General features: G+C 47.1%; 1 protein-coding gene across 4 annotated transcripts; it reads left to right on the plus strand.

Annotated features, from left to right (window-relative positions):
- The first annotated feature begins 1,437 nt into the window (after positions 1–1,437).
- Positions 1,438–17,702, plus strand: PPIE (peptidylprolyl isomerase E). Of its 4 annotated transcripts, none has more exons than XM_045190878.2 (10): positions 1,438–1,491; positions 2,521–2,619; positions 3,615–3,658; positions 4,378–4,446; positions 5,553–5,634; positions 6,139–6,239; positions 8,532–8,655; positions 15,406–15,591; positions 16,970–17,112; positions 17,300–17,702. In XM_045190878.2, the coding sequence occupies exons 1-10, from the start codon at positions 1,461–1,463 to the stop codon at positions 17,366–17,368; spliced, it is 948 nt and encodes a 315-aa protein (XP_045046813.2). In that variant the 5' UTR covers positions 1,438–1,460; the 3' UTR covers positions 17,369–17,702. The 4 variants fall into 4 exon arrangements, with proteins under 4 accessions (XP_045046813.2, XP_024410387.2, XP_045046814.2 ...); XM_024554619.2 differs by having other exon boundaries at positions 4,378–4,404; XM_045190880.3 differs by lacking the exon at positions 1,438–1,491 and adding an exon at positions 1,524–1,682.
- The last annotated feature ends 250 nt before the right edge of the window (positions 17,703–17,952 follow it).

A 17,952-nucleotide genomic window follows, 5' to 3' on the forward strand; every position in this document is an offset into this window, starting at 1 on the left:
CTAAGGAAAATACAAAATATTTTTTAAACATAAAAAGAATATTAAAAAAACAAATGAAGAAGTATTATATGTTTATGGATGGGAATACTCACTATCATAAAGATGTCACTTCTCCCTCAAAATAAGCCTACAAATTCAATTCATGTCAACAAAAGCTTACCGGGATTTTGTGTGTAACTAGCTAAGTGGGTCCTAAAATTCATAGGAAAGAGTAAATGTACAGGAATATTCAAGATAATTTTGAAAAAAGAAAAAGTTAGCAAACATAAAGATTTATTATTAAACTATAGAAATTAAATAGGGTAGAATTATTTCAGATCAGTTTAAAGGGGTAGAGAGTCCAGATACAGACCAAACATATTGGAGATTTGATATACGGCAGACAAGGCACAGTCAATTCTACCAGAGGAGTTTGGTAGCAGGGGTGGGTGGGTGGGGGGTTGGACTATACTGTAGGAACAATAACAGACTCTCCATTTGGGCAGTTGTCAGAGAGAACACATTCTAGAACATAAATGTGACCACAAACTCCCTGTCACAACCTTTGGTAGCTTCTTAAGTTTTCCAAATCTTCCACATGGCTTACAGGGAGGGCCCTGCATGGTGTGGCTCCTGCCCACCTTTCCTGCCTAATGTCATGTCCCTCACGTCTGTCCTTTCAGTTAGTTCCTTGAGTGAGTAGAAGCTGTCTCCTCTCCCTGAAATCCTTTTCTCTGCTTCCTCCTCTCTCTGCTCCCCTTCCTTCAGGTTTCAGCTTAAACGTGACTTCAGATAGGCCATAACCCACCACTCTATCTAAAACAGGTAGCCCCCTAATTTTCTACTATATGTGTCAATCTGCGATTTATGTATTAGTTGGTTTATTCCAAGAGTCCGTACACTTTTTTCCTAAACAGCCCGGTAGGCCATAGGTCTCCTGCCCTGGTAGTGTGAAAGCAGCCACAGACAATACTTAAAGGAATGAGCATGACTGTGCTCCCATCAAACTTTATTTATGAACATCAAACATTGAATTTCAATAGTTTTACTGTCACAAGCTATTCTCGTTTTAGTATTTTTCTCAACTATTTAAAAATGAAAAACCAGTTCCAGCTTGCAAGCTATCCAAAAGCAGGTGGCCAGGGGTGGCCCGCGGAACCTAGTTTATTCGCAGTAGTCTACTATTTGCGGCCCCAACTTATTCGGCCTACGATTGTTTCCAGCAGCACAGAGGACCGGCAGCGCGGGACCAGGCAGCTTCTTTCATCAGTGTACCCCTCCCGGGGCGCCAGATGCTTCCTAGGAGACGCAGGCCAGTAAGTTCCTCGCTGGAGTGGGCGGGGTCTGAGAGCACCGGATGCGGGGCCGCCCGAGCGGAGGGGAGGGGCCATGTGAAGGGGGCGGATCCGAGGGACGGGGCCGTGGGAAGGGGGCGGGCCGGGCGCAGGCTTCCGGAAGGAGAGCGCGGGAGCGGGAGCAAAATGGCCACCACCAAACGTGTGCTGTACGTGGGTGAGCAGGCACGGGCGCCAAGCCGGGTCTTGGCATACCCGATCCGAGTGGGGCTGGGTATCGGACCCGACGCGGAGGGCGGCGAGTAGCTGTCTAGGCGGGATCTATGGTGGTATGGCTTTGCTTCAGAGTGTTAGCCCGAGACATAAAGATCTTTCCGGCTCCCTTCCAAGCCCTCTAAACACTAACAGGTATTCCTTCATATCCTGGATCCGGAGGACTGGTAGAGTAATATCATGAGCCTCCAGATCCTCGCGCCCATTTATTTTACAGTCACTTGCAACGATGGCTCAGCCCTGGCCCCTGCCCCAAAAGAAGGGGTCCTCAGACTAGCCAGGGAGAAGTGAGAAATAACTTCAGTAGGTAGCACAGTTTGATGAGCACTTTGGTGGGGACAGACAACGATGACATGCACCTGGGTGCGGGGAGAAATGACCCTTCCATCTGGAGAGGTGAGAGCAAATTTTCAGGATGCGCCGACACTGGAGCGGATGATCCGGATTTAGCCAGGTAGTCAAAATAGAGGCAAGTGTATTTACTGAAAGAGAGCCGCAAGAGCAAAGGCAAAGGCCCAAAGGTTTGCAATACTTGTGAGCAAGTGGGTCATCTTACGGGAACCCAGAGATTTGAGGAAGCAGAGGTGGAGAGGTGGGCAGGGCTGCAATTATGAAGAGCCTGCTAAGGAGTTTGCTCTTTACCCTGAGGACAGTAGGAAACCTTTGAAGGAGTTTAAGCAGGGAAGTGATTGGTTAGTTCCCAGGATCGTCCTAGTTGGCTGTGTGGAGGAGAGGGAGATCATTTAAGAAGCTATTGCAGTAATTCTGGAGCTGGATGAGGGTCTGCGACAAGGGTGAGGAGAGCAGTGTGTTTCATAAGTAAGGGTAAGGGAGCAGATGAGCGGAGTGCTTATGTACCCAAAGGACTGGATGGAACGACCCCTCCCCTTAGCTATAGAATGCTAACTGGACTGCAGGGACTTCTCAAGAGAATAAAGGACAGTGACTCAGAAGGCCCTTGGCTTCTTTGCAGGTGGTCTTGCAGAGGAGGTGGACGACAAAGTCCTTCATGCTGCTTTTATTCCTTTTGGAGACATCACTGATATTCAGATTCCTCTGGATTATGAAACAGGTGAGTCCTTTTACTGTCTCTTATGGTCAGAATCTTCCCATTGGGAAAAGAACTTTAAAAAAAAATTTTTTTTAACTCCCATCACGGTGCCTCAGTAGGGCAGCGTGACCGTGATCTTCATGCAGAGGGAATGTTTTGAGGCTTGGGGTTGTGAACTGGAACAGCGCTCTTCAGAAAGTCCCATCTATTGGATTTGAGATAAAATGGACCTAACGGTTGTTTTAAACTGTCTACTGGGACCCCACCGCACCTGCTTCCTTCTCTGCTATTAAACAGGGCAGCAGGAAAGCCTCGCCTACCGATGGGGCCTCGGCCTCTGTGTACCTGGGTAGGTTTTCCTTTAATAGATATCACCAATGCAGTTCAGTTTTCTGTTTACCTTTGTTGTCACTTTTAAGATTGGGTTTTGGGCCCAGCCCTATCATCAACCCTGCATGGTTGTTAGCAAGGTCTTTAAATTCTCTGGGCCTGGGATCTTTATCTGTAAAAATAATAAGATTATATTGGTTCTATAAGGTTAGTTGATTATTTAAATTAACCCTGCTGTGCTTGGCCTTTCTAGATAGATCAGCATTTTCCTGAGGATAAAGAATGAGTATCCTTATCCAGGTTTTAGGATTCATGCTTTATTTACAATCATTGCTCAAGATGTATATTTAGAATGAATAAGTTAAATGACTTAATTTTTCTAGTTGCCTTGCTGGCAAAGGTTAAGGTTTTAATTTGGCTTTGGTAGAATTAAATGCTTATTTTAAAGAAAAGTATGGTTTATTATTTAGCTGTGTTCACTAAAAAATACAGTTTAATGTAGCTTGAAATGTCTTTTAAACAAGGAAGAATTAAAGAATGAGGTTCCTTCTTCTGAAATAGGGATTGGGTAGAATTTCTAATGTCTGCATGTGGCTTGTGACTGACTTGCCTTTCCTTGTGACGTTCTTTTTTTCCCCATTGCCCTAAACAGTAATTACTTGTTTTTGTTTTCCTTTTTTTTTTAGAGAAGCACCGAGGATTTGCTTTTGTCGAATTTGAGTTGGCAGAGGTGAGAAAGTTCTGTTTAACCTACGTTTCATCTTTGGCTTGTGTTATTACTGATTGCAAAGGGTTAGGTTTCTGGGCCTTATGCTGATGCTTCCACAGGACAAGAAGTGCTGTCCACAGAGAAACTTCCCTCGGCCCTGGCCAGGTGGCTTGGTTGGAGTGTCATCCTGTAGACCAAAAGATTGTGGGTTCAACTCCCGGTTAGGGCACATACCTAGGTCGTGGATTTAATCCCTGGCCAGGGCATGAATGAGAGGCAACCAGTCAATATTTCTCTCACATCAATGTTTCTCTCTCTCAAATCAGTAAACATACCTTCAGGTGAGGATTTTAAAAAAAAAGGAACAACATCAACAAATTTCCCTCACTTAATCAAAGTGTAGACTGGTTAACGCCACAGACCAGCCAGGTCCTGGCCCTCTTGCTCTGCAGAGCTCCTGCAGCCCCGCTCCTGGAGCATTCCTGCCTGGCAGCACTGGGGATTACTTCTTATGCCCTCCACTAGATGGCGGGCTGCTGTACCACCAGCTCTAAAGTCAGCCAGGAACACAGCTAGGTTGCCTGTGTCTCTGTCAGACACACACGCAGCCTAGGCAGGAACTGTAGAGGTGACTTTTTCCTGTTTTGGTTTTTTTGTGGGGTTCTTTAAGTATCTGTATGTTTTAGATACCTAAACACATGCTCAGGAGAAGCTAAACTTGTACTGGCTTTCCTTGGCAGGATGCGGCCGCAGCTATTGACAACATGGTACGGCGGGGAATCTTCATTCTTACTCAAGTTGGTTTGGTGGTACGGAGGGGTCCTTGTTCACATATCGGTTTGCTGAACCTCCAAAGTTACAAGGTTGCTTGGGGAAGTAAAAACTGTCATCGTGTGAAAATACTCACTGGGAAGGAATCACTTATAAGGTTAACCCTTACTCAGACGTCCTTCCCCATTTAATGATAATGTAAACCCTAATCATCCTTATGGGTGGATCTCTCACTGACTACCCCGTGTCTATGTCTAGGATAATAAATTGCAAGCACTGTGCCAACTGATTGCACAGTGAAATCGCATATTTTGCAAAAGAGGCAGGATTTCACAAAGCATCAGGCCAGGAAACAATTGAGAATGGAAATTCAATAAGGATATTGACTGGGTGCGCTACCGATGCAAACGATTGCAGTGCCTGGAGAGGTCCTTGGGGAAAATGATGGAGCCCTTGACTATTTGTGCCCTATTTGAGAGCCCCATGTTTTCATATTACATATAAGGTGTAAAGACAACTGTTGATAGAATTTTGTTGAAAAAAGCCTACAAATTCATCAGTACCTGCTACATATTTGTTTTACAAATTCGTGCATAATTAAACCTGAATTTGAACTACAAGAAATTTATTTTCATTATTTTTAGTTTCATCCCGGTCAAACCTTTTTTCCATTACTTTTTACCATGAAATTTTATTCACTGCTCTAAATGGGTTTACAGTAAGTGACCTTTCCCGGTACCAATTATCTTTGGTAGTAAGGTTCTCCTTTATTCCTGGTCTCTGCTACCCATTCGCTGAACATCGTCCTCAGCTCTCGGAGAGAGATCGCTTCTCACCATTTCAGAGCTGATCTTGACTTTTGAAGGTGAACTCAGGTACTTGGAGACTACATTTACCCTTGTAGCCCTGGACCTAGAGTTACTATTGGTAGCACAGCTCTTCACTGGCCTTGAAAGACAGGTGGAGGCAGTTCCCTGCAGCCCACGGGCTGCTTTGTGGTGGGTGCAGAGCTTGCTGTGAGGGGCTCAGGGATTAAGAGAGAACAGATCAGGAGCATGTCTCAGGTGTATCAGAAGCAAATGGAAAAGCTGTCTCTCTTTTAACCGAACAAGAGTTTAAGCAGCTGAATTTGAAATCTTTTCAGAATGAATCTGAGCTCTTTGGACGGACAATTCGTGTCAATTTGGCCAAACCGATGAGGATTAAGGAAGGCTCTTCCAGACCTGGTGAGTGGGATCCACCACAGATTCCCCATCATGTCCTCCAGTGTGGCCTGCGTTGGGTTTTTAGCCCTATTCTGTGGAAGTAGGTGCCGAGTGCCACACCTAGTGAACAGGAGTAGAGGATGGTCACGTTGACGAAGGGCATGTGCCACTTCTGAGGGGAGTAAAAAGAGTTGGAGCTTCTTGGGGTAATTGTTTCCATTATAGAGAAACCCTGCCTGATCTCTTACCTTCCCCTGTGTTCTTGTCCCTGGGGTGCTCCACCAGGGGCTGGAACTGGCAAGACTACAGCTCTCCCTTTGACATAACTCTTTCACTAGCCCTGCTGAGATCTGAACTTGAGTGACTTTCCCAGGGGGAACCTCCCGTTCCCTTGGGAGTTCCCCAAGCAGAATCCCGTGGCTGAGAGGGCCGCAGGGTACATTCCACTAGGCTGACTAAAGCAGCTAATTAGCAGTCGGCTGACAGTGTGAATCTCTTAATACTTGCTTGATTCTCTCCCTTCAGTTTGGTCAGATGATGACTGGTTAAAGAAGTTCTCTGGGAAGACTCTGGAAGAAAATAAAGAGGAAGAGGGGTCAGAGCCTCCCAAAGTGGAAAAGCAGGAGGTGAGATCAAAGGCGCGTGCTTCTAGAGGAGAGGCCGACACTTCCACAGGAGGCTTCTTTTTAAGTTTTATGGAAACTTGAAAATAATATACAGCAGCAGAGAGAATGAAGACCGAACCCTTAGTACTTTGGCGAAGGCGGTTTTGAGTGGACTAAAGAGAGAAGCTTTAAGCATCTCATTCTTGTGCTGTGGGGAGTGAACCTGTCGGCCCCTTAGCTCAGTTTAGGTGCCGATTTGTGATCGGCGGCTGAGGAGGAGGAAGCCCACCAAGAGGAAGGGTAGTGAGTGCTCCTCTTCACCCCTCCTGATCAGCACCCCCCTCCTTCAGGGCAGTGTTTGACAGCAGACTTGGGGTATTCCGGTTCCTGCCCTGAGACAGGAGAGTCAAGACAGGGCGGAGATACCGTCCCTGCCGTCTGCACGGGTTTGAGGTTCTCCCTTCCTCAGAGAACACTGCTTCGGCACTTTCTCCTGGTTCTCAGCAGTCTCTCCGATCATCGCTTCTCAGGCTTTTCCCTCCCCTCCTCATGAATATTGCTGCTTTCTTGGCTCACGGCATGCTTTCTTCTTTTGGCCAAAATAGTAGCAGTCAGTGGGGTCTTTTGCAGCCTCTCCTGCGCTATCGGCTTTCATGGTCTCTTATTCCTAGTGTTGCGCTTCAGACATTGTGCGGCAAGTCCCATGGGCAGCTTAAAATGCCTAAAATGGGCACTCTCCTTCTCTAATCCTGTTCTTCCTATATTCCCAAGCTTGGTAATTTGCCACCATCCATCCACACGTTGACCCAAGCCAGAAATTCTGATACAAAACAGCATATAAATGGCCCTCACAGTCAAAGGAGTAACCCAGGATCGTCTAGACCCCTCTTTAAAACAGCAACAGTGTATCATCATATTCTGCAAGTTTCTCTCTCAAGTCTTTCTCAAATCCCTCCTTGATTGTTCTGTCGTCCTAATTTAGCCTCTCATCTCATTTGGATAATTAACAGTAACTCTGTAACTAGTCTTCTGGCTGGAATCTCGCTCTCCTCCAGTCTTTCATAAAGACTGCTAGAATGATCTTTTGAAAGCGCAAGACCAATTGTCTGACTCTCCTGCTGAGCACTTTCTTGTGGCTCCCCGTCACCTGTCCCACGGGATAAAGTCCGAGAGGGACTCTCCAAGTTCTTGTCCCTGCTCACCTTACCGGTCTCAATGGCACTTCTCTACATTGCAGTCCCCACTTGAAGCTCTTGTAAAAGCAGGCTTTGCATTTCCCTGTCTTTGCTTTCGTACAGGCTACTCATGTGCTTACTGCCTGTCCCTTTCTAGGCAGCCGACTCTCTGTGAAGATAGGGGCCTGTGTCATTCATCTTGTTAATAAAAATGTCAGGTGGGGTAACGTGATTAAGAGCAGGGGCTGGGTGGGTGGTGTGAGTAGCGTAGGTTTGAATTCCAATTGTACCACTTCCCACCTCTTGACCTTGGGCAAGTGACTGAACTTCATTGTGCCTCGGTTTCCACATCTATAAAGTGGGGATAGCAGTGGTCCTGATCTCAAGGGTGGTTATGAGGATTAAATGAGCTTCTATACGCAAAACATTTAAAGTAGTATTCTGTACATGGCAAGGGCTAGGTAATATTTGCTGCTAATGCTATGCTACTGCTGTCGTTAGCAGCAAATGATAGGGATAATATCCTCAGTACCTTAGTTAAACTGAACCACAGACAAGTTACAAACCTTTGACTTTTCTATTGGAACAAATGTGACAGCTGTGTTAAATGTCTCCTTGTCCTCTGCGTAGCTTTGTCTACTTTAAAGCAAGGCCCCCTTGACCTCCTCCATTGTCTTCTGAGCACTTGAGCCCAACTAGAGGGCTGCCCGCCTTGCTTCCATCGTAGCCAGCCTTTGGATCCACAGGGCTAAGCATAGCAGGAGGAGATGGTGTTATAGAAATGGGTATGTTCACCTGGAGTAAGGTGGACGGGCTTGAGCTGGGGCTTGATGGTGCTGAGAGCTGTGCTGGGCCAGCACCATGCCATTCTGTGACTGCAGGGAGGGTAAAGCGGGCTGAGGTGTCTGAGGATGAGTCACATGATGAGTTAGCATGCCTGTGGGGCAGAACTGGGGTTAGATAGTGCTGAGGTCTCCTGTCACTGGGTGTCCAGCTGGGTGCTCTGACCATGACCTCTGCCTCCTGCAGCCCTGCCTGCTCACTGCAGTTGGGTTCTGGGTGTGGTTTCAGAAGAATCCTCGCTCTCCCACTTGGGGAGTCAGGGAGTTCTCTCTAACTGAGCGATTTCTTCACCCAGGGAGAGCCCGCTGCAAAAAAAGCCCGCTCCAATCCTCAGGTGTACATGGACATCAAGATTGGGAACAAGCCAGCCGGCCGCATCCAGATGCTCCTGCGTTCAGATGTCGTTCCCATGACAGCAGGTGAGTAGGGTACCCATCAGCATGGCTGGGAGGCTGGTGCACCTGACATTGTTTCTAACCTAGTAGATTTGATCCTGTAGTCTAGTAACAGATGAGTCAAGAGCAGGCGTTCTTTAAGCCTTGTAAGTGCTGGTTTACTATTTTTGAATAATTTTTTTAAAGTATAAGTAAATAGACTTCTGGTCAAGATGGAGGCATAGGTAAACACAGCTCGCCTCCTTGCACAACCACCTATAAATCACAAGTAAACTACAGATCAACAGTCTCTCAGGACCATCAGAAATCAAGTTATCAAGTTGAATGGAAGTCTGACAACTATGGAACTAAAGAAACCACGTCCATCCAGACTGATAGGAGATGTGGAAACATGGAACAGGCTGGTCCCATACCCACGTGTGGTGGATAAAAACTCAAGAGGAGTATCTCGGGAGCAAGGAGTCCCAGCTCCACACCAGGTCCTCCAGCCCAGGGGTCCAGTGCCAGGAAGATAAGCCCCCATAACCTCTGGCTGTAAAAACCAGTGGGGTTTGAGTCAGTGAAAGGAAGTACTGGATTCCCAAGAAGTGCCTCTTAAAGGGCCTACACACAGACTTACTCAAGACTCACTCCCTCTGGGCTCCAACACCTGGGTAGCAGCTTGAAAGGCACCAGTGGTGTACAGGAAGGAACTGAAGTGTCTGGCCTCAGGGTGAGAGCTGGGGGACAGCTTCCTCCCAGGCAAAAAGGCAGGTGGGGGCCTATCTGAGTCTCCATCAACCTGGCTCACACAGTTTGCTCACACAGAATCCCTGAGGCTCCGCCCTACCCACTTTATGACCCACCCAAGCTTTTCACAGTGGCTTTTCCACATGAATGGTTGGTCTCAGCTCAGGCTTCACATCATCCCAAATCCTCTCAGACAAGCAACAACCAGTCTCAGCGAACCCCTAGCCCCGTACCTCTGGCTAAGCAGCCCCAGGTCTGGCACTAGCAGCAGCTAGCTTCGGATCACAGCTTGGCTTTGCCTGGGAACTTCCAAGCCCAGCACGAGTAACAGCCATCTGCAGATTGCTTTGTAGCTCCTGCTGTGTGGCCCCAGGCAGAACAAAGGTGGGGGCTGATCTTGGCCTGCACTACCCAGGAAACCCCAATGCACACCCATTGGACAGCTACAGACCACGTCAGAACACCACCACCCTACCCCTGCGGGCTAAAATGGATTGGCAAGAAATACTCAAAGTTGTGAAAAGCAGGGACTTAAAGCCAAGATTGCTCTGTCGAGCAAAGATACCATTTAGAATCAAAAGCAGATAACAAGATTCCCAGATAAGAAAAAAAACTAAAGGAGTTTATCATCACCCAACCATTTTTATATGAAATGTTAAAGAGACTTATATAAGAAAAATAAGATCAAAACTATTAACAATAAAATGGTAATAAACACATACCTATCAGCAATTGAATCTAAAAAACAAACTAAGCAGGACTTCCGGCCAAGACTGAGGCGTGGGTAGATACACTGTGCCTCCTCGCACAACCAAAAGAAGGACAACAACAATTTAAAAACAAAAAAAAAAAATCAGAACTGACAGAAAATCAAACTGTATGGAAATCTGACAACCAAGGAGATAAAGAAGAAACATTCATCCAGACCTGTAGGAGGGGCGGAGACAGGCAGCCAGGTGGAGAGGACTCGCAGCAAGGTGGTGGCTGGTGGACCCAGCGAGGTGGCGGATTGTGGAGCAGGGTGGGCAAAGCTGCAGCTGGCTGGCGAGGCAGCAGCTGGTGGACCGGGTGATAGACCTCGCAACCCAGAGTTCCAGCTCAGGGAAATAAAGCCTCAAACCACTGATTGAAAACACCTGTGGGGGTTAGGGTGGCAACTGGAGAAACTCCCAGCATCACAGGAGAGGACATTGGAGAGACCCACAGGGTCCTAGAACATACACAAACCCACCCACTCAGGAATCAGCACCAGAAGGGCCCAGTTTGATTGTGGGTAGCGGAGGGAGTGACTGAAAACCGGCAGAGAGTGGAGCAAGCGCCATTACTCCCTCTAGGCCCCTCCCCCACGTACAGCGTCACAGCGCAGCGACCAGCTTTACCCCGCCCTGGTGAACACCTAAGGCTCCGCCCCTTTACATAACAGGAGCACCAAGATGAAAAAAATGGCCCAAATGAAAGAACAGATCAAAGCTCCAGACAAAATACAACTAAGCGACGAAAAGATAGCCAACCTATCAGATGCACAGTTCAAAACACTGGTAATCAGGAAGCTCACAGAATTGGTTGAATATGGTCACAAATTAGATGAAAAATTGAAGGGTATGCTAAGAGAAACAAAGGAAAATGTACAGGGAACCAGTAGTGATGGGAAGGAAACTGGAACTCAACTCAACAGTGTGGACCAGAAAGAAGAAAGAAACATCCAACCAGAAAAGAATGAAGAAACAAGAATTCCAAAAAAATGAGAGGCTTAGGAAACTCCAGGACATCATCACTGAAATGTTCCAACATCCGAATTATAGGGGTACCAGAAGGAGAAGAGGAAGAACAAAAAATCGAAAACTTATTTGAACAAATAATGAAGGAGAACTTCCCTAATCTGACAAAGGAAATAGACTTCCAGGAAGTCCAGGAAGCTGAGTCCCATAGAAGCTGGACCCAAGGAGGAACACACCAAGGCACATCATAATTCCATTACCCAAGATGAAACAGAAGGAGAGAATCTTAGAAGCAGCAAGAGAAAAGGAGACAGTTCCCTACAAAGGAGTTCCCATAAGACTGTCAGCTGATTTCTCAAAAGAGACCTTCCAGGCAAGAAGGGGCTGGAAAGAAGTATTCAAAGTCATGAAAGGCAAGGACCTACATCCAAGATTGTTCTATCCAGCAAAGCTTTCATTTGGAATGGAAGGGCAGATAAAGTGCTTCTCAGATAAGGTCAAGTTAAATGAGTTCATCATCACCAAGTCCTTATTATATGAAATGTTAAAGGGATTTACCTAAGAAAAAGAAGATCAAAAATAGGAACAGTAAAAATGACAGCAAACTCACAGTTATTAATGACCACACCTAAAACAAAAACAAAAGCAAACTAAGCAAACAAGTAGAACAGGAACAGAACCACAGAAATGGAGATTATCGACAGGGGAGTGGGAAGGGGAGAGGAGGGGAAGGTACAGAGAAAAAGTAGCATAAATGGTAGGTAGAAAATAGACAGGGGGAGGTTAAGAATAGTATAGGAAATGTAGAAGCCTAAGAACTTATAAGTATGACCCATGGACATGAACTATAGTTGGGGGAATGTGGGAGGGAGGGGGTGTGCAGGGCAGAGGGGAGTGAAGGGGGAGAAATGGGACAACTGTAATAGCATAATCAATAAAATATTAATAAATTAATTTAAAAAATAAAATGAAATGAAAAACAAACTAAGCAAATGAGAACAGAGACAGAATCACAGATACAGAGAGCATTTTGATGGTTGCCAGATGGGAAGGGGAATGGGTGAAGAGGTGAGGGGATTAAGAAGTACAAACAGGTAGTTACAGAATAGCCATGGGGATGTAAAGTACCGAATAGGAAATGGAGTAGCCAAAGAACTTATACACATGACCCATGGCCATGAACAGTGGTGTGGGAATTGCCTGAGGGAGTAGGGGGTGCTGAGTGGAAGGGGACAACGGGGGGAAAATCAGGACAACTGTAATAGCATTGTCAATAAAATATAATTTAAAAGAAAACAATGTAAGTAAACATGTATTCATAGTTTTAAAAAATACCATACACATAGTTCAAAAATATTGAAGGCAATAAATTTAAAACTTAAGTCTTTTTCCCCTTTCCACATCTAGTCCTGTCTAGAAGTAAGCACTTTAACTAAGTTATTGTATTCTTTTTTCTTATCCATTTTATTTATTTATTTTTTTATTGTTGTTCAAGTACAGTGTTCTGCCTTTTCCCACCACCCCAGCCCTCCCCACCTCCTTCCCGTTTCCACCCCCCCTTGTTATTGTCCCTGTGTCCTTTATAGTTGTTCCTGTGAACACTTCCCTCTTTCCCCCATCAAGTTATTGTTTTCTTTCCAGTTCGTTAAATATTGAGTTCAATTTATTCTTTTTTAATCTAAATATTATTATACCGACCTGTAGATTTAAAAGTCAACTTCAGAAAGTTTGTTTGATAAGACAGGAGTCCCCAGGTGCTGTCCCCCCCACTCTGCCCCGCCCCCCACCATTGCTGCCCCTCAGAGGCAGCCAGTTTCAACTCTTAGCTGATACTTTTGGTTTTCACTTCTGTATTGGTAGATAACAGGTTTATGTTGCTCCTTCCTGGTTTTTTCTTGATAGACATTATCTATTGGCTTCCTACTTCAGAAGATAAGGAATTAGCTTTTAAAATCACCTTCATTTTCCTTATATAGTTACCGTAATTTTGGTTAGGTTGCAGGTTATTTTAACTATGTAAATAAGCTTCACGCTGTGAGAACAACTTTTATGCATAGCATTTTGTTTTCCCTGGAATTCACAATCATCTTGTTTTCCCTTTCGCCTAGTCTTCTATGCATTCATTCCTGATTCTCTCCCAAATTCTCCTGCCCGTGGAAATCTCTCAGCGTGTTTACACACAGCAGATACTCTGTCGGGTTCACTTTCTCCTAGTAGCCCCTCCGTGGAGGCTTGTGATGTGCTCCAGCCTGGGCCTGCTGCCCTCCCGGCCCGCTCACAGCCACTGTGGTGGGATCCTGTTTCCCCTCTTACGTTGCCACCTCTGTTGTCTTCTGTTTCTTATTGATTCCCTCATTTCAGTAGAGAGCATACTTCCGCAGCTTCTGCAGAAAAGTGCTTGGGAGGTAAGCTCTTTGAGACCGATGTCTGAAAGTGTCTGCCATCCCACCTGATTGATAGGTAGGGTGTAGAATTCTGGAAAAGCCTAATGTCATTCTGGTGCTTGGTCCTTTGTAAAAACCTCTCCTGTTCCCTGTCTAGATCTATGCCATTCAATATGGTAGCCACTAGCCGCACGTGACTGTTTAAATTAAGTTACACTAGCCACTGTACTGCTACCTGTGTCTATGAGTTTGTGTTTGTTGTTTTATATCCCACATGTGAGTGAGATCATACGGTTCTTGTCCTTTTTTGTCTGACTGATTTCACTTAGCGTGATACTTTCAGGATCGATCCATGTTGTCACAGATGGCAATATTTCATCATTTTTCATGGCTGAGGAGTATTTCATTGTGTGTGTATATACCACGTCTTTATCCCATCATCCATCAAAGGACACTTAGGTTGTTTTCACATCTTGGCCGTTTAAACAGGCTTTCAGCCGGACATCCTGTCTTTAGAACTACCCTCGCTCTCATGTCTGAGCTTGTGGCGTTTCCACAACACAAGTCCAGTTGCTTCTCACCTCTGCCAGCCAAAGAGTCGGCTTTCTTAGGTCTGCTATGACTCATCTGTTTCCAAGCTTTCAAAACCTTCTTGTTGCTGTTCTCTCCTCTCCTTTTTATTTACTTCATCCATTGTTAAGTGTGCAATGCAGTGCCATTAATTGCATTGACAGTGTGTACGACCAACACCAGCACCTGTTTTCAGGTTTCTTTCATCATCTCAAACAGAAGCTCTGTACCGCTAGCCAGTGACTCTTCATTCGCCTCTCCCCCCAGCTCCTGCATTTGCCTGTTCTAAGTGTTTCGTATACATGGAGCCATGTAATAGCCGTCCTTTCGTGTCTGGCTCATTCCGCTTAGCAGAACGTCTGCATGTATCAGCACTCCATTCGTTTTCATGGCCAAACAGTGCCCCTTCGTGTGGACGTACCGCAGTGTGTTCAGCCGTTCGTTTGCTGATGGACACTTGAACATTCCTTCCACTTTCTGGCTGTTGTGAATAATGTTGCTACGAACATTCGTAATCCATGTATGTGTTTAAATCCTGGTTTTCAGTTCTTTATACCTAAGAATGGAAATGCTGGGTCGTAAGGTAATTTTATGTTTAACTTTCTGAGGAACTGCCAAACTGTGTGCCTTAGCAGCTGTACCATTTTACGTTTCTCCAGCAATGTATAAGGACTCTAATTTCCCCACTTCCTCGCCAACACTTGTTAGTTTTTGCTTATCACAGCCATCCTAGCAGCTGTGAAGTGGTATCTCACTATGGTTTTGAGTCGCATTTCCTTAATGAATAAGGCTGAGCATCTTTTCATGTGCTTTTCATCGGCCATTTGTATATCTTTTGGGGAGAAATGTCTATTCCCATCTTTTGCCCATTTATTAACTGGGCTGTTTGTCTTTTTGTTGTTGAGTTATAGGAGCTTGATATATATTCCGGATAGTAAACCCTCATCAGATATGATTTGCAAATATTTTCTCCCGTTCAGTGGGTGACTTCTCACTCTTAAGAGTGTCCTGTGATGCATAAAAGTTTTTAATTTTGATGAGGTCTAATTTATGTATTTTTTATTTTATCAGTGCTTTTAGGTGTCATATTTAAGAAACAATTGCCACATCCAAAGTCAGAAAGCTTTGTCCCTGTGTTCTTTTCCAAGATCTTGTTTGGTTTTTCTTTTTTAAAAACATTACTCTACCGCCAGTTTAGTGTGGAGCGGAGCTAGAATGCACTAGTCCCTCTTCCTTCTTTAGGCGGAGTCTCCTGTGGTCCTCCGGCCGCATCACAAAACTTCAAATGAAGTGTAACCCGATCCAGTTTTCAGAGTCTCGTCAGAGGGAGGTTTTCGTTTGCAGCCTGAGCGCCCCTTCCCTCCTCCCCCCAGAGAATTTCCGTTGCCTGTGCACCCATGAGAAGGGCTTTGGCTTCAAGGGGAGCAGCTTCCACCGCATCATCCCCCAGTTCATGTGCCAGGGCGGCGATTTCACGAACCACAATGGCACCGGGGGCAAGTCCATCTACGGGAAGAAGTTTGATGATGAGAACTTTATCCTCAAGCACACGGGACCAGGTGGGACGTGATCGGTGCGGGGTGGCGAGTGGGCTGGGGTGGGATGGCTGCGCGGGATGGAACGCCGGGCTGTGGTTCTGGCCAAGGGGTCGGGGTCTGGAGGAGACCCAGCTAGTGAGCAGAGGAGAACGGTTCAGCCTGGCCAGAGCAGAGTACGTTTGCTTCCGTTCGTACTATCCATCCCCCCACCGTGTCCACACTGCCTGTAGTGCCCAACTTAAGATTCTGTGCTCAGCTATTATCAACTCTTTCTTGCTGCCTGAACCCCACCCTCCACCCTGTGAGACTTACCCAGTAAGAGATCTCAGTGGTTGGTCCCCCGGCAACTAGAGAAAACCGGAGGGCTGTACTGAGTGCTCCCGTTGAAGTTTATGACTATGGTTCTTCAGGAGCCCCGGGCAGACGTACTAGGTTTCCTTGGTTAATGCTCAATCCCAGAGGCGATGGGTCCCTATCTTCCTCCACTCCTGAGACCACCACATCGCCCTCTGCTGCCTCAGCTGTTTCGCATCTCTCTGCATCTCATCACACGCGCCCACTCTGACTTCCTTCCAAGTACAGGGGATGAGCTGTCTCGCCTCGCCATCCCCTCTCCCCTACTTAGGGACCCGGCCTCTGCAGTTGTTCTTGCCGTCCCCTTGCTGCCTTGTATACTCCACTCCCCCGCTCTGCCAGAGCAGCCCATCAACATAAAAACGTGGCATCAGCCCAAAATCATCCTTCGACTCTTGCCCACCCCCCTCAGCTCTCGCCCATGTCTTTGGCTTTCTAGCCAAGCTTCTCGAAAAAGTTCTGTAGACTCCCTGCTTTCCGTTCTCCCCATACTGCTCTCGCCAGACCTCTGGCCCCACCTACCCACTCTTAGGAAAGATGCCAACAGCCAGTCATCGCCTCATCTTATTGCCCCTCCCAGCAGCGTTCACTCTAACCCTGCTCCTGGCTGGCAGGACTCCTCCCTCTTCTGGTTTGTTTCCCTTTTATCCACTTGGCTCCTTTTTCTCAGTCCTGCTCCTGCTGCCCCCTCCTGAGAGCCCCCGTGATGGTGGCACCAGCACACGTGACACAATCCCTGTGTGACTGCCCTGCGCAGCTGTCTGCCATGGCTGTCACAGCACAGTTGTCTTTTGAGTGACTTGCACTAGACTGAGCTCCACCAGAGCCCGGACGGGTCCGCAAGGCTCGACAAGGGTCTGGTCACAGCGCAGACAGTATTTGTTGAGGGAGTGACAGGAAGGACAAACCAGTATAAAGTGACCGAAACAACCCTGCTCCCAGTTGGTGGACTGTCTGTTGAGTGGAGGACAGGCACGTGCTGGTTGGTGCGTCCCAGAGTTGGCCTGGCCGGGGGAGGGGGCTGACCCGCGTGTCTCTCCCCCAGGCCTGCTCTCCATGGCCAACTCCGGCCCCAACACCAGCGGCTCCCAGTTCTTCCTGACGTGTGACAAGACGGATTGGCTGGACGGCAAGCACGTGGTATTTGGGGAGATCACAGAAGGCCTGGATGTCCTGCGAAAGATCGAGGTGGGTGACTGATGCCCCGAGGGGCAGCGGGAGCGGCGCCATGCAGCCTGGAGGGCGGGGCGCAGCGGCTTGCGGGGGAGGCTGCTGTGCTCAGGCTGGGAGTGGGAGGTGGGCTGAGTGTCCCCGAGACCCCCTTTAATCTTCACCCTCTCTGCCCACTTTCTCCCCTCCTGTCCTGCCCACAAAGGCCCAGGGCAGCAAGGACGGGAAGCCGAAGGAGAAGGTGATCATCTCCGACTGCGGGGAGTACGTGTGAGAGGTGCTGCACCCGGGTCCGGGATCGTTCTCCCCAGGGACCCAGCACTTGTTAAGCAGGGGTCGGTGACTCGGCCCTTCCCGGGGTCAGCTTGGAGCAGCTCCCCTGCAGGCCGGCCTGGGCTTCCCCTGGCTCTTTCCCAAGCGTGGCCGTGGCCCGGGAGCCTGTACAGGCGCCACCGTTCCCGCCGTGGTGGCTGGGCGTGGCCTTCATAGGCCTTTCCCGCGGGGGGCCTCCCCTAGGCCCACCGGTGTGGCTGCTGGACATTTCTTGTGGTAAAATGAATCATAATTTATTTTGTCAGATATAATAAATCCCCCCAAAAAACTGGTGACTTCAGTCTTTTCTCTCGAGTCCTTCAAACTGATTGTATGAGGCCCACCCACGTTATGGAAGGTAATCTGCTTTATTTCAACTCTACTGATTTCAATGTTAATCACATCTGAAATATACCTTCACAGCAACATCTGGACTGGTATTGGACCAAAAACGGGATACCATGACCTAGCCAAGTTGACACATAAAATTAACCAGCACAGTCCCAAAAATATTTACTACCTGAACCTTCACAGGAAATTTGCTGA

This window comes from Desmodus rotundus, chromosome 3, assembly GCF_022682495.2.
Source record: "Desmodus rotundus isolate HL8 chromosome 3, HLdesRot8A.1, whole genome shotgun sequence".
NCBI lineage: Eukaryota > Metazoa > Chordata > Mammalia > Chiroptera > Phyllostomidae > Desmodus > Desmodus rotundus.

Coding starts and splice junctions, on each gene's coding strand:
- PPIE (XM_045190878.2), top strand. CDS start 1,461: ATGGCCACCACCAAACGTGTGCTGTACGTGG. Junction 1,492..2,520: donor CAAACGTGTGCTGTACGTGG/GTGAGCAGGCAC, acceptor GCTTCTTTGCAG/GTGGTCTTGCAGAGGAGGTG. Junction 3,659..4,377: donor TCGAATTTGAGTTGGCAGAG/GTGAGAAAGTTC, acceptor TTTCCTTGGCAG/GATGCGGCCGCAGCTATTGA.